General features: G+C 54.5%; 1 protein-coding gene across 3 annotated transcripts; it reads left to right on the forward strand.

Moving 5' to 3' along the window:
* Nucleotides 1-575: 575 nt before the first annotated feature.
* Xirp1 (xin actin binding repeat containing 1) lies at nucleotides 576-10,116 on the forward strand. Of its 3 annotated transcripts, XM_048424001.3 has the most exons (3): nucleotides 576-721; nucleotides 3,982-7,372; nucleotides 7,800-7,939. In XM_048424001.3, the coding sequence occupies exons 2-3, from the start codon at nucleotides 3,986-3,988 to the stop codon at nucleotides 7,806-7,808; spliced, it is 3,396 nt and encodes a 1,131-aa protein (XP_048279958.1). In that variant the 5' UTR covers nucleotides 576-721; nucleotides 3,982-3,985; the 3' UTR covers nucleotides 7,809-7,939. The 3 variants fall into 3 exon arrangements, with proteins under 3 accessions (XP_048279958.1, XP_048279956.2, XP_048279957.2); XM_048423999.3 differs by having other exon boundaries at nucleotides 3,982-10,116; XM_048424000.3 differs by having other exon boundaries at nucleotides 3,985-10,116.
* The last annotated feature ends 4,379 nt before the right edge of the window (nucleotides 10,117-14,495 follow it).

The raw sequence follows: 14,495 nt of genomic DNA on the forward strand, positions 1-14,495 counted from the left end.
AATCAAAGGCCACTTTCTTCAGAAGTCTGCTCAGGTTGACTTTCCTCATGGCTTCGCAGACATGGGCTGTGGAGTAGGGCGAGAAGAGACAGGAGCCAGCCCAGCTTTTTCTCTGCACAGAGAGAATCAGAGATGGAGACCTGGACCTCTCGCTCAAAGATGTCTCCGATAGAGGTGGATGGTGAAGAGCCTGGTCCTGTCCTTGGGGAGCCACTAGGCTCTGGGCACAGGGGCAACAATAGCATAGAGAGGAGCACATAGGGTGAGAGAAGAGGGAAACCCAATGTCTAGTGTCCCCTTTATTCATCCCCTCAAAATAGTCTGGAAGTCTCCGTCCCTGACTGAGTCACCCGCCCCATCCTCGGGGTAGACTGGGCATGAATGGAACTCCCCCTGCGCCCTACCCCTCCTCAGTCCAAACGCCTTGTAACTGATTCCCCGGGATGGAAAACTGACTTCCACAAGCCCTAAAAATAACTGGACCACTTAATACTCCGAACATAGCCTCTCCCTGCCCCCACCCGCCCACCCCCAGCCAGCCAGATAAAGGCAGCTGCCTGGCTGGCAGAGAGCAGAGACCCAGAGCCAAGGTGGAGAGAAGGCGTGGGACCCAGAAACAGAACAGAACTAAGTAAGGCCTAACTAAGAACACCAGGACTACAGATTCCAAGGCTGCACCTGCTGGGCACCCAAAAGCTCCCGACTCCAGGCCAGACCCTCGGTGAGTACCCTCCCCCCAGCTCTCTAGGCTGTGCCCTCCTGGATCGTACAGCATGGGTGTCAGGAGTGAGCCTAGCTGGAGGACGTTGAGAGGCGCGTGGGCACGGGTGTATAGGGCAGGCCCCAAGAGAGAAAATCCAGCATGATTTTTCTCTAGAAGGTAGCAAGCGTTTGTATGTGTTCAGCAGCTGATGTGGTTACCACAGGCTAGCTCAAGAAGCAGGTTCTCTCTGAACTAGCATAATCCGGAGAGGGTCTCAAGTGGTCACCTGGAGTTCTGATTTTTTTAAAGTTACATTTTTGTTTGTGTGTATGGTCTATCTGTCGTGGTGAAGGTGTAGCCATCAGAGCACATTGTTTCTCTGTTTTACCATGTATATGAGTCCCAGGAATGGAACTCGGGTCCTCAGAATAGCAGGAGGTACCTTTTCACTGACCCATCTTGCCGGCCTTGGATTTTTGGTTTTTAAAATGGGCCTGGGATATAGCTTAGTTAGTGAAGTGCTTTAATTTGTCTTAGGGGCCGAGGCAGGAGGGTCTGAAGTTCAAGGTCATCCTCAGTCACTTACAGAGTTTGAGACCACTCTGAACTAGATGAGAGCCTGTCTAAATAAATTAATAAATCTGCAAATATGGAACTACTATCGCTTCAGGGCTTCCTCCCTGGAAGTCTGAGGCCAGTCCAGGGACAGAGGAAAGCTGGGAAGGTAAGAGACCAGGAACAGCAAGGAAGCCAGAGCGTGGCCTAGGGACAGACCAGTTCCCAGCTTTGTTGGTGACAATCTTGGCATATATGACCCCAGCGATTCGGTGCCCAGGCTAGCCTGTGAGCAACTTCCCTTGTGAGGCAGTCTGGGTACGACAACATTGTCCTAGGCCATAGTCTTGCCCCGTGGGAAAACCCCCAAAGCAAGTGTAGGGCTTCTCAGAATGGATGTTCAGGTCTTCATCCAGAGCAGGTTAGTGCCAAAGGGGCATTCGAGGTAGAGGTGGTGGTCCCAAGTGGTGGGTGGTTCTGATTAACTGTCTCGGCATAGGAGTCCCATGCACAGACAGTTTTTGAAACTTACTATTTCCTAAAATTGGCCCCAAACATGTCCATAGGAGTCTCAGACCAGGCAAAAGTGGAGATAGGATGGCCAGGAGCCAGAAAACTCGCCTCGGTCTTTCCCACCCCCCGACGGAGCCTACATGGACAGCTCCTGCCCCTCACTGGGCCTCTGTTTCCCCTAATGACAGGCCTCTGAGAACCCTTCAGTCTGAACTCTTTGGCCTCTGTGATCCTAGCAAGGATACCGGAGGTTCCTGGGAATTGGGGCTGGGTGTGGCTGGTGGTCAGTATAGGATGTCAGCTCGGGCCACCCTCATGGTGATCAGCTAAAACATGAATTTGTGTGTGGTCTCCTCACAGAGCTCAGAGACAAGAGGGACCACCCAGAGGTTTTGCTTGGGGGACAGGCAGGAAGTGTCAGACCTCACCTCCTCAGGGCTCTATACCCATGGTAGACAGGCCAGGAAGGGACTGAGGCAGGCAGCCCACCCTCTTCTCCCTCTGGGATAGGAGGACAGGAGGAGATCCTGTCTCTTGCCTGTCACCAGTATTCCTACCTCACCCCACACCCTCATATCTCTGAGTGGTGGGGCTCCTCCAGTTTGGCCTATAGGCCAGATACCTTGAAACTTCACAGGAAGCAGAAGGCAGCATCTCCTAGGAGTACAAAGTATGCAAGGAGATGACATGGGACATGGGTACACCTGGTCTCCCTGGCCGAGCTGGGACCTCCCTCTGAGTGCCATGGTGTCGGGCTGAGGCATGGACCTCAGCTATATTTAGTACCAAATGCAGGGCGGGGCAGGGGGTCAGGGCGGCACATAGTCCACATTCTTTCCCTAATGGCCTCTGGGGACTGTCATAACACCTGTCACAGGACAGATTGGACACACATGAAACAGACCAGAAGATGACTGGAGGGGTGTGAGGTCACTGAGGCACGAGGAGAGTTGGGGAGAGGTACGCCAGCCTTGGTGGAAGCTGGTTGGGGCGCGGGAGGGGGTCAGGATCCAGATTCTGGCTGGAGGCCCTGCCCTGGAGACTCTGAAATATGCTTGCATGTGTACAACCGGGGAGGGCTCTGTGAGCCAGGGAAAGCGCTCCCATGTCCAGAGCTGTTTTGGCAGAAGTGATCTTAATCCCACAATCTTCTACCACACACAGACCCTGGACATGTCACCCCCCCCAAGTCTCTTAGGGTTGCCTGTTGAGGACTAGAGAGGCCCCATGGCAAATAAAAGAGCCCTGCATACCCAGCCCCCTTATTTCTTGGGAGTGAGGCCCTCAGTAAGGTCTACTCTTCCAACTCAGCACTGCCCACAGCTCATTCTATAGGATCTCATTCTAGGCACGCTATTTCTTACCCTTACCGGCAAAGAGTTGTGGGGAGAAAAGGACATAAGATACCATTAGTTCCCGACTGGGGGTGTGGCTCCGTTGGCAGAATGCTTGCCATGCACGCACGAAGCCCTGGGGCCAATACCCAACACCTAGAGTGGTGGCACATTCCAGTAACTGCACTGCTTGGAAGGTGGCGACAGGAGGATTGGAAGTTCAAGGTCATCCTCAGCTATGCAGCCAGTTTGAAGCCTGTCAGGGCTACTTGAGACCCTGTCTATAAAAAAGAAAAACACTGACCTAGAATTCAAATGTTGACTCTGTGTAAACATGAGCAGTTTCTCCGCCTTGGTCCTCTTGTTTCACCAGCAAGGGCTGTGGACCAAGGGGCCTGGGAAAGGTTGGAGTGAGCTGAGAGCCAAGAAGTGGAGGTTGGAGAAAGGTTTCTGATCAACGTGCTAATTCCGCCCTCTGGTGTTCAGAGAGGGAATTTCACCCCCATAGGAAGTGAGTCTTTATTTAGGCTTCTCCTAAGTAAGACAGGAGCGTCCACTTGTGAGTCCCCCAGGGGTAAATGATCTTGACGGAGGAAGATGTGGATGACATAACCAGTTTTCCCACTGGATCCCTCCAGTGGCCCTCAGGGCCATCTGTGTCCTGCCTGATCCCAGCAATCCAGATGTGACTGGGAAGCAGGGGCTCACGGTGATGGATGGATACACCAGCCAAATGGCAGAGTGAGCCTCGGGTTAGCTAGCTAGAGATGTGGGAGGGGCCCCTTAGTGGGCTCCACATGGTCCCGCGGCCTTTCTCCTGCCATTCATCCCAGGAACTGGCCCTCACTCCCACTCACCCCTTCCCCTTCTTCCCAGAAGGATGGCTCACGTCCAGACACAGGTGGCTCCTGCACCAACCATCCAAATGAGGACCAGAGAGGAGGACCTCTCCCTCCCTCCTCCCCCAGCCACGGAGGGTCTGCCACCGCCGCCACCCAAGGAATCCTTCTCCAGGTTCCAGCAACAGCGGCAAGCCAGCGAGCTCCGCCGTCTCTACAAGCACATCCACCCTGAGCTTCGAAAGAACCTCGAGGAAGCTGTGGCGGAGGACCTGGCCGAGGTGCTGGGCTCAGAGGAGCCCACCGAGGGCGATGTTCAATGCATGCGCTGGATCTTTGAGAACTGGCGACTGGATGCCATTGGTGACCACGAGAGGCCAGCTGCCAAGGAACCTGTGTCAGGTGGCAACGTTCAGGCCACCTCTCGGAAGTTTGAGGAAGGTTCCTTTGCCAGCAGCTCAGAGCAGGAGCCAGCTGGGTCCCAGCCATCTGGAGGCGATGTTCAAGCTGCCAGACAGCTGTTTGAGACCAAGCCGCTGGATGCACTGACAGTCAGGGAGAAGGCGGCAGAGGCCACCGCGAAGGAGCCTGCAGCCAGTGGAGACGTACGGGGTACCAGAAAGCTCTTTGAGACGCGTCCTCTGGACCGGCTCGGGTCCCGCCCCTCTATCCAGGAACAGAGCCCCTTGGAGCTGCGCTCAGAGATTCAGGAGCTGAAGGGTGACGTGAAGAAGACAGTGAAGTTGTTTCAGACAGAACCTCTGTGTGCCATCCAGGACACAGAGGGCGCCATCCATGAAGTCAAGGCTGCCTGTCGGGAGGAGATTCAAAGCAACGCGGTGAGGTCAGCTCGCTGGCTCTTTGAGACCCGACCTCTGGATGCCTTCAACCAGGATCCCAGCCAGGTGCGGGTAATTCGGGGGATTTCCCTTGAGGAGGGAGCCCTGCCCGATGTCAGTGCGACTCGTTGGATCTTTGAGACTCAGCCTCTGGATGCCATCCGCGAGATCTTGGTGGACGAAAAGGACTTCCAGCCATCTCCAGATCTCGTCCCTCCTGGTCCAGATGTTCAGCAGCAGCGCCGTCTGTTTGAGACCTGTGCCCTGGATACTCTGAAGGGGGAAGGAGACGCTGGGGCAGAGGCTCCACCCAAGGAGGAGGTGATCCCTGGTGATGTTCGCTCTACACTCTGGCTGTTTGAGACCAAACCCCTGGATGCTCTTAGAGACCAGGTCCAAGTGGGCCATCTACAACGGGTGGGTCACCAGAAGGGTGAGGGGCTTATGAACACCCGTCTATCTAGTGATGGCACTTCAGCACTGCCTCTGTCTCAGGGTGTCCCCCAGAGCGATGAGTTGAAGGGGGACGTGAAAACCTTCAAGAATCTTTTTGAGACTCTTCCCCTAGACAGCATCGGTCAGGGCGAGTCTTTAGCCTGTGGAAATACAAACCGAGCACAAGCAACTGATTCTGCCAAACAGTCACAAGGCACAGATTCCCCCATCTATGCCATGCAGGACAGCAGGGGACAGCTCCACGCCCTAACTTCCGTCAGCAGAGAGCAGGTAGTCAGAGGTGATGTACAGGGCTACAAGTGGATGTTCGAGACGCAGCCCCTAGACCAGCTGGGCCGAAGCCCCAGCACCATTGATGTCGTACGAGGCATCACTCGGCAGGACGTGGTGGCTGGGGATGTTGGCACCAGGAGGTGGCTCTTTGAGACACAGCCACTGGAGATGATCCACCAACAAGAGCGACAGAAACGACAGGAGGAGGATGGGAAGGGGTCGGAAACCCCTTCTGAGCCCCCCCAAAAAGGAGATGTGCAGACCATCCGCTGGCTGTTTGAGACCTACCCCATGAGTGAGTTGGCAGAGAAGCAAGAATCTGGAGTCACAGACCCCGTGAGCAAGGCCGAGGCACAGTCGTGCACCTGGATGTTTGGGACCCAATCTCTGAACCAGGGAGAAGGCTCTGGGGAGCAGCACCTGCAAACCAGCCAGGTCCGGGCTAGAGACAGGCAGACAGACAGACACGTCTTTGAGACTGAATCTCTGCAGGCATCAGGCCAGCCCTGTGGCAGAAGGCCTGTGAGGTACAGCAGCCGGGTGGAGATTCCTTCAGGGCAGGTATCGCGGCAGAAAGAGGTTTTCCAGGCACTGGAGACAGGCAAGATGGAGACACAGGAGGCCAGGAGAAGCCCTGAGTCCATCCCCACAGGCTCTGTGCACAAATTCACCTGGCTGTTTGAGAACTGCCCCATGGGCTCCCTGGCAGCTGAGAGCATCAGAGGGGACAGCCTCCAGGAAGAACAGCCTAAAGGCTCTGCAGATCGTGGGACCCCAGAGAGGCAGGAGACCGCGGCTGAGAGAACCCTCCGGACTCTGCACGCCACTCCTGGCATCCTGCACCATGGAGGTATCCTCATGGAAGCCCGGGGGCCAGGGGAGCTCTGCCTTGCCAGGTATGTGCTCCCAAGCCCAGGGCAGGGGCACCCCTACATACGGAAGGAGGAGCTGGTCTGCGGTGAGCTCCCCAGGATCTTACGCCAAGTCCTGCGCAGGGCAGATGTGGACCAGCAGGGGCTGCTGGTGCAGGAGGACTTGGCTGGTCAGCTCCAGCTCCATCCACTCAAGCTTCCAGGGCCAGGAGACACTGGGAATATTGAAGACATGGACCCTGAGCTCCAACAGCTGCTGGCTTGTGGCCTTGGAGTCTCTGTCGCAAAGACAGGGCTGGTGATGCAAGAGACAGGGCAGGGCCTAGTGGCACTGACCGCTTATTCCCTCCAGCCCCAGCTAACCAGCAGGGCCCCTGAAAGGAGTAGTGTGCAGCTGCTGGCCAGCTGCATAGACAAAGGAGACCTGACGGGCCTTCACAGCCTGCGGTGGGAGCCACCAACAGACCCAAGTTCTACACCAGGCAGGGAGGAGTCCCAGAGGTTTCCCCCGGCTGAGAGCATCATACAGGTGGCCCCATTAGACTCCACCATGGAGATGGGACACTTGAGAGTTTCAGGGGCCGCACCCTGCACACCTCCACCTCGGGCAGTTGGAAAAGTGATCCTTCCAAATGGGAGCTCTGTAGCTCAGGCCCCATTGCAGGAAGCAAGAAAACAAGATACCAGCCTGGCTGGGCAGACAGTAAAAGCAACCTTAGGAGGGCCAGAAGGAACCGCAGCTTCCCCTCTAGGGTCTGGGACCCCAGATCTCCAGGAAGCCATGCAAAACCTGCGGATGGCAACTGCAGAGGCCCAAAACCTGCACCAGCAAGTTCTGAACAGACATCCACGGGGCTCTGACCCCACGGTCACCTCCATGCCTAACCGAGATGTTCTGCAAGCATCGACTCCTGCCACCACGGTGACCCAAGGCAACATTGGGCCTGTGGCCAGAAGTGATGCCAGGATCCCAGCAGCCCCCAGAAAGGTCAGTGGGGACAGCACAGTAGTCCCCAAAGGGCTGCCTGGGGGGCGGGTGGCCATACAGGATGGTATCTATACGGCTCACCCTGTGCGGACCTCTGACCCACCTGGGGCTGCCCAGCTCTCTGAAAAAGAGCCCCAGCCAAGGGGCAGGGAGAGTGCACTCTCCACACACAGTGCCAGCCCAGACCAGGCAGAACCAGGTCAGAACCCCAGGTTAGGGTATCATGAGCCTGGGGAACATACACAAAGGGCCTGGGAACCTCTGGGGAAGGCGATGGCCCAAATCCGGCCCGAGGGCCTCCAAGCAGCAGACACCATCCTGAAGACTGTCCCTCTAACTCATCACACTCTGACATCTAAACTCGGGGCGGCAGGTGCCAGACTGGCCTCCCATAATGCCTCTCTTCCTCCCCCTCCTACTCTCCCAGCTGCTGTGACAGAACCTCATCACCCAGCTCAAGACCACCAGCAGGCGGACTCCATCCAGCAGGCCTCCAAGCCCCTGCAGGACCCCCTTCTTCACACTCACAACAGACCTGCTGGCCAGAAAACCCCTGAGGGGTCAGAGACAAAAAGCTCCAAACCGGAATGCACCATGTCTCCAAGAAAGAAACCCCCAGTGCCTCCCAAACCTGCACATCTAAGCCAAGTCCACCCACCTCAGAGGCCACCCAAGCCCTCAGCAGCCTCTTCCACCATCTCAGAAGCAGGACGACAGTGCAAGCCAGGTGAGCCTGACACAGCCAACTCTCAGTTAGCCAAAGTTCCCAGAACAGCAGACCCGGAATGCCTGCCTCCAGTGGAATGCCCCAAGGGACAAGTTGCCAAACATCAGCAACTTCTCAGCACCACGGCTTCCAGGCCAAGCAGGGGTCAGGTACCCAGCAGCACCCAGAGCCCTGAGTCCTCAGAGGCGAACACTCTCAACAATGACGTCACCCCACCACAAAAGGACCTTAGCTCCCCAAAAGAGCAGTCCATGGACTGTTCCGAGCAGGGGGCCCCTGAGAGCCCAGAGACTATACAAGGCAGCCACCAAGAGATCAAGGGCCTCCTAACCCAAGTGCAAGCCCTGGAGAAGGAAGCAATCCACAGTGTGGATGTGCAGGCCCTGCGGAAGCTCTTTGAGGGTGTACCCCAACTGAGAGGGGACACCCCTCGGGTTCCCACTATACCCCACAAGACTGAAGCATCTATGGAGCAGGCTTTTGGGGAGTTGACTCGGGTGAGTGCGGAGGTTGCCCAGCTGAAGGAACAGACCCTAGCCAGGCTGCAGGACATCGAAGAAGCAGTACACAAGGCTCTTAGCTCCATGTCTAGCCTCCAGTCTGAGGCTCACACAAGAAGCTATCCACAGAGAACGCCAAAAGACACCAGCACGCACAAGGCCAGTGTCTCCACCAGCAGCAGAGACAGACCTATGGGCTCAAGTCAGGCCAAAGATCCAACTATAGTCAAAAATCAAGGCAAGGTTGAGAACCACCCCCAGGAGCAAGGTCAAGCCAAGATCTTAAATCACACAGAGGCAGGAGGTCAGGCAGCACTGACTGCCCTTCCCTCCAGGAGGCTGGAGACACCAAAAGAAGAGTCTGGTCTCCAACCAGTGTCACCTTCCTGCAGGGGTTCCTCCTTTCCAACTTTCATCTCTATCCAATCAGCTACAGAGAAACTTCTGGAAGCTTCTAACCCTCAGGGAAGCCATTGTATCTCAGGGGAAAGTACACACTTAGCTCAGGACACAGGCCAAGCTCTGTTCTACCAGAGAGATATCCAGGACCAGCCTGGGATGGTTAGCAAGGGCTCTGTGCCCACAGGGCAGCAAAAGAACGTCTTGGAATTGCAGACCGGGCCAGCCAACTCCAAGTCCTATGGAACCAAAAGAACAGTGACTGAGGAGTATAAGGAGACAGAAAAGTTTGGGAATACAGTCCTCACTTCCTCCACCACCATCACCCATCAGGCAGAGCCCCTGATGGACCCCAGCCCACAGCTCCGGCTCCACACTGCTCCCTTGCTGAGGCAGTTCCTACACAGCCCATCCAGGTTCAACAGGGATGTGACAGAAGCCGAGACAGCATGGACTCCCTGCAGCCACATCCAGCCAACTGCCCCGTGAGCCCCTCTGTCTCCCACCCATCCTGGGTCCCTCCCCCAGAGCTCTAGGACTGAATCCAACAAGTGTGCGGAGCAAGGATCAAAAAGAACGGAGCTCTCCAGAGAGCCGACGAGGGCTGTTTGCCATGTCAGGTCAACTCTTAAAAAAAGAGACAAGGAAAGGAGCCCGCCACAGAGTAACGCTGGGTGGGTGGGACGGGGTCTACCAGATGCCTGTGGAGGACGGAACATGTGCACATGCTCCCCCACACTAGCCCAGCTTGCCCGCAAATCTGTGAATCTGCACCTCATTGTCTAGCGATGGAGCGACACCCCTCCATTGTGCCCCCCCCCATCGTCAGCCTTTATTTCTTTTATTATGGAATCTGACTGTCTTAATTCCTGGTGAGGACCAGGGCTGACTGGACTGGACGCGGCATTGGTCTCTGTTAGAGACCGGACAGAAGGCTCCAGAAAAACCTGGACGCCTGCCTCTTCATAACCAGCGGTCCAAAGTTCACACAGAAACAGCTAGCAGTCAACAGCGTTCCTAGAAGCTAAATACGCTGCCCTTTCTGCTCCCATCACCCCCACTCTGTACCCCACACGGGAAAAATATGACCCCAAAATAAACCCAAAGGTGATTCTCTACTCTGTGTGTTACAGACGGTGAGTCATCGTCCCCACGGGGAACACAGTCATGATCATCAGGTGCCTGTTCTAACATTAGCAGTACTGACGGAGAGCCAGCATTTTTACACAGTGTGGGGCAGCAACAGAAAGGCCCCGCCCACTCCCTGCTTGCACACCCATCCACCACACTCCATTATCACTGCCTGGGGTCAGGGGCGGGCAGCATCCAGGTAGCACAGGGCTCAAAGGGAACTCCGTGGTCTCCAACACTCCATAGAGACACTCATATCCACATGCTGCACACACACACACATATGCACACACACACAGACTGCCACTCACATGTACCACTCACACACACACTAACACACACCACACACACACGTGTACCACAGACATGCACACACCACAGATCCACATGCTACTGCCTCCTTTATCTCTGCCTCCCCATGGTGTTCTTGGATGTCATTCTAGGGAAAAAAAAAATCTTAAAATCCTGGCCCAGAATAGGAAAGCAACTCCATACAACCAGGGAAGGGGAGGTAGGAACATTCATACTAGAATTCCCATGCCCAGAATTGCTCAGCCCTTCTCATTCACCTGTGCTCTTGGCGCACAGCGGGTACCGTGTGCCAAGCAGGGAAGCGTTCTTGGGAAGGGAGCAATCAGATCCTGACTGGAAATGCAATGATTCAGTGAAAACCTTTCCCCCTCTTTCAAAAGCCACTGAACCTTCTCTGCCAGGGGCAGTGTTGGTGGCCGGGATGACAGCAAGATCCAGCGGGGTTCTGCCCCTGGGAAACCGGCTTTGCACGAGGAAAAGGAGAAACAAGACAGATGACATCAGACAGAGGGTGATGAGCCTAGCTGAGCTGTCTTTCCACTCAGGAGACATGAGTCATAAGTCATGGAAATGTGACCATGACAAAGAATAGCCTCAGAGAGGTGGCAACTGTTGGCCATCTGAAACCTGAATGCCAAGAGAACAGGACTCAGAGTGAATCTCAGCACTCAGGAGGTGTGTGTGGGGGTGGGGGGTGACCAGAAGTTCAAGGTCATCTTTGGCAACTAGTAAGTTTGAGGCTAGCCTGGGCTACATCAGACTATCTCAAAACAAAGGGTATGGGAGCCGGATATGGTGGTGCATCCCTTTAACCCCAGCACTAAGAGGCTAGAGGCAACAGATCTCTGTGCGTAGGCCAGCCTGATCTACACAGCCAATTTTGAGTTAGCCAAGGCTACATAGTGAGACCGTGCCTAAAATAAGGGAAAAAAAAAAGTGTGGGAGTGGGGATAGAGCTCAGCAGTGCCTCGTTCGCCTGACAAGGACAAGGTCCCAGGATAGCAATCCTCAATACCACAAAAAATAAAATGACTGTGCCAAGAATTCCCCTGTCTCGGCCCCCACTTTGTCTCTCTCCTAACACGCCATAGGCTCTCACTTGGTCACCGGGTCCAGCAGCTTAACACATGAAGGAACTTACTGATTTCACGCTCTATTATAGAACCATTTAATACAAACAGCTTGGTATTGGTAGTGTTTTCAAAGTCCTCATCTGTAAAATGGGCACCATTGTGGCACCTATTATGTGACGACTAAATTAATAGGTGTTGAGTAACTGAAGCTAAAACTCTGCTTGGCATGCATTCTCAGTACTGCAATTTAGGGGAGATTTTGTTTTGTTTATAAAAAATTGAGACAATATCTCTCTAAATAGCTCTGACTGACTTGAGCCTTAATATGCAGACCAGGCTAGCCTCCTATTTACTGTAATTCTGCCCCCCCCCCTCCAGTGCTGAGGATGGCAGTGTGTACCGCCTTGTTTTTTATTTGTTTTTGAGAGTCTAGTTTAAAACTGAATGGCCTTGCTGGGCGGTGGTGGCGCAAGCCTTTAATTCCAACACTCTGGGAGGCAGAGGCAGGGGGATCTCTATCAGTTCGAGGCCAGCCTGGCCTACAAGAGCTAGTTCCAAGATAGAATCCAAAGCTACAGTGAAATCCTGTCTCTCGAAAAACAAAACTGACTGGCCTCAGATTTGCCCTGTGGCTGAAGATGACCTTGAGCCCTTGGTCATACCCCAACCTCTCAAGTCTTGGAATTGTAGGCTGTGTCGTCACGGTAACCTTCTGGAATTTTTTTAAAGTATCTCCTTTCTTACCTGCAGGGGGCGTGTGCCCAGTGTTGTTCATCTTGGTTACCAGACAAATGAGCACACAAATGAACGAAACGATTGAGTCAAACTGTGGTGGATTCACGCTACTGGCATTCAATAGCGCTTCGTGCCAGGATCTGTTCAGGATGCTAAAAATAGCAATGAACAAGGCAGAATTTACCCTTGACCTCACAAGGACTGACAGAGAAGACAAATAAATATACAAGCAGATTAGGTCATTTTACACGGGACAAAAACTGTGTGGAAAACAAGGTCAGTCGGCGAGGACAGGCTGAGTTTGGGTGGTCGGGGAAGCGTCGCTGCAGAGCATCCCGAACGGTGGCGCCCGGTGAGCGCAGCGACCGAGCGGCGCAGGCAGGAGGCCCCGCCCCGGCTCGCTCATACCTGCAACCGCACCTGCCTCCGCACCTGCCCAGGCTCCGCCCCTCTCCACGCGCGCCGAGCCCAGACCCCGCCCCCGGAGCCGGCGGGGCGGGCTTCCACGGCCGTCGCCAAGGTGACGGTGACGTCGCGGGTTTCTGGGTTCGGAACGTTCAGGCGGTGGCTGGTTGCCAGGAAACGCCCGGCAGGCGTGCTGCCAGGGCTGGCTCCGCGAGCAGACGCCGGGCGCCAGGACGCGCCGTCCCGGCCAGCTCTTGCGCGGAGCCTCCCTCCCTGATTCCAAACGGATGCCGGTTCTGGGGCTCACCCGGGAGGGCGCCTGGTCCCTCCTTAATGCTCTCTGTCCTTGCCTGTGTCTGGAATTCGTCCTCTGCCTCCGGCTGCCATCCATCTCTGCCTCCCGAGTTTGAGACTCTATCAAAGTAAAATATTAAGAGCCTGGGCAGGCGAGATAACTCTGCTAATAAAGACGGCTATGGTACAAGCTTGGCAGCCTGAGTCCCATCCCAGAATCCAGGTGAATGTGGAAAGCCAAAAATGTACACAGTTATCCTTGGACCTCCACACACAGGACGTGGCATCCTTCCACACCCATCCATACACATTATGCATACACGATAGTAAAAGATTGGTTTATTTTTATTATTTGTGGTGTGTATACACATGACTGCACGCCTTTAATCCCAGCAGTCGGGAAGCAGAGGCAGGCAGATCTCTGAGAGTTGGAGGTCAGCCTGGTCTATAGAGTGAGTTCCAGACCAGTCAAGATAACATGGGACCTTGTTTCAAAAAAAAAAAAAATAGAAAAAAGCCATATGTAGACATATGACTTGGTGGTAAAGTACTTGCTTATTATGTGCACACCAATAAACACACACACACACACACACACACACACACACACACCCTCTGAAGTCACTCCTCCCGATACCCTGCCCTGGCTACCCAGGTTATTAGGTCTGGAATCTAAGCTCTCTCTCAGTAGCCTGTAGGACCAGACCGGCTTGCCTCTCCACATTCCTCTCCCCAGGCCCCCACTGCTCCTTCCGCTCCTCCACCAGTCACACTAGTTTTGGCCATAAAACACCAAGTTGATTCCTGCCCCAGGACCTTTGTACTTTCCTCCAGCCTGGAAGTCTCTTCTCCCAGATCTTCAGGGGCTGAAATCCTAACTCACTTTGCTATCAACCCAGCTTCTCTCTTGAAAGACCTTCCATGTCAGTGAGGCTGTGCTATGGTCTTTTCCTCAGGGCATACACGGTCTTCCGTCACCACCTAGGAGTACAGAGTACCTTGGACTGGTAGTCATGGCAACGGGCTGAACAAAACAATCCAGTGACAGGAAGATGTCCCTTAATGGAGCGATTGACTTTCCCTAGTAGGAGTGTGGTGAGGTCACAGATCTCGCCTGGGATCCCAGCCATTACCCCTTCCTATTCCTTGTGCCAGGCTGCATGTCTTGGAACAGAATAGGGAATATACAGAGGGGGACTCCACCGTGAAGCTTCCATGAGCTCATGATCCGTGACGAGCGGGACTTTTCGGTGATGCAGCTGTTTGGGGGTCACCCACGTTCCTGTCAGTGACTCTTCATCTGTGCTTTGGAAGTAAAGCGAATAGACTCCTTTGTCTTCCAAGTCAGACTTGGGTGGGATTGTAACTTTGCTCTGTCATTGCTGTCTGATTGGGAGGCAGTTTGTTCATGTCTTCCACATGTGCCCAGCCTTTTCCTCCTGTCTAAACAGGAAGGACTTCCTCCACGTTTCCATGCCTTTTCAAGCTCTCCCTAAGATCTATCGACATAGAAATTCCTGGCAGAGGCTGCCAGGTTACACAGCTGC

This window comes from Myodes glareolus, chromosome 4, assembly GCF_982192425.1.
Source record: "Myodes glareolus chromosome 4, mMyoGla1.1, whole genome shotgun sequence".
Lineage (NCBI taxonomy): Eukaryota > Metazoa > Chordata > Mammalia > Rodentia > Cricetidae > Myodes > Myodes glareolus.

What these genes read in the sequence shown, in the direction of transcription:
- Xirp1 (XM_048423999.3), top strand. Translation starts at nt 3,986, where the DNA reads ATGGCTCACGTCCAGACACAGGTGGCTCCTGCACCAACCATCCAAATG.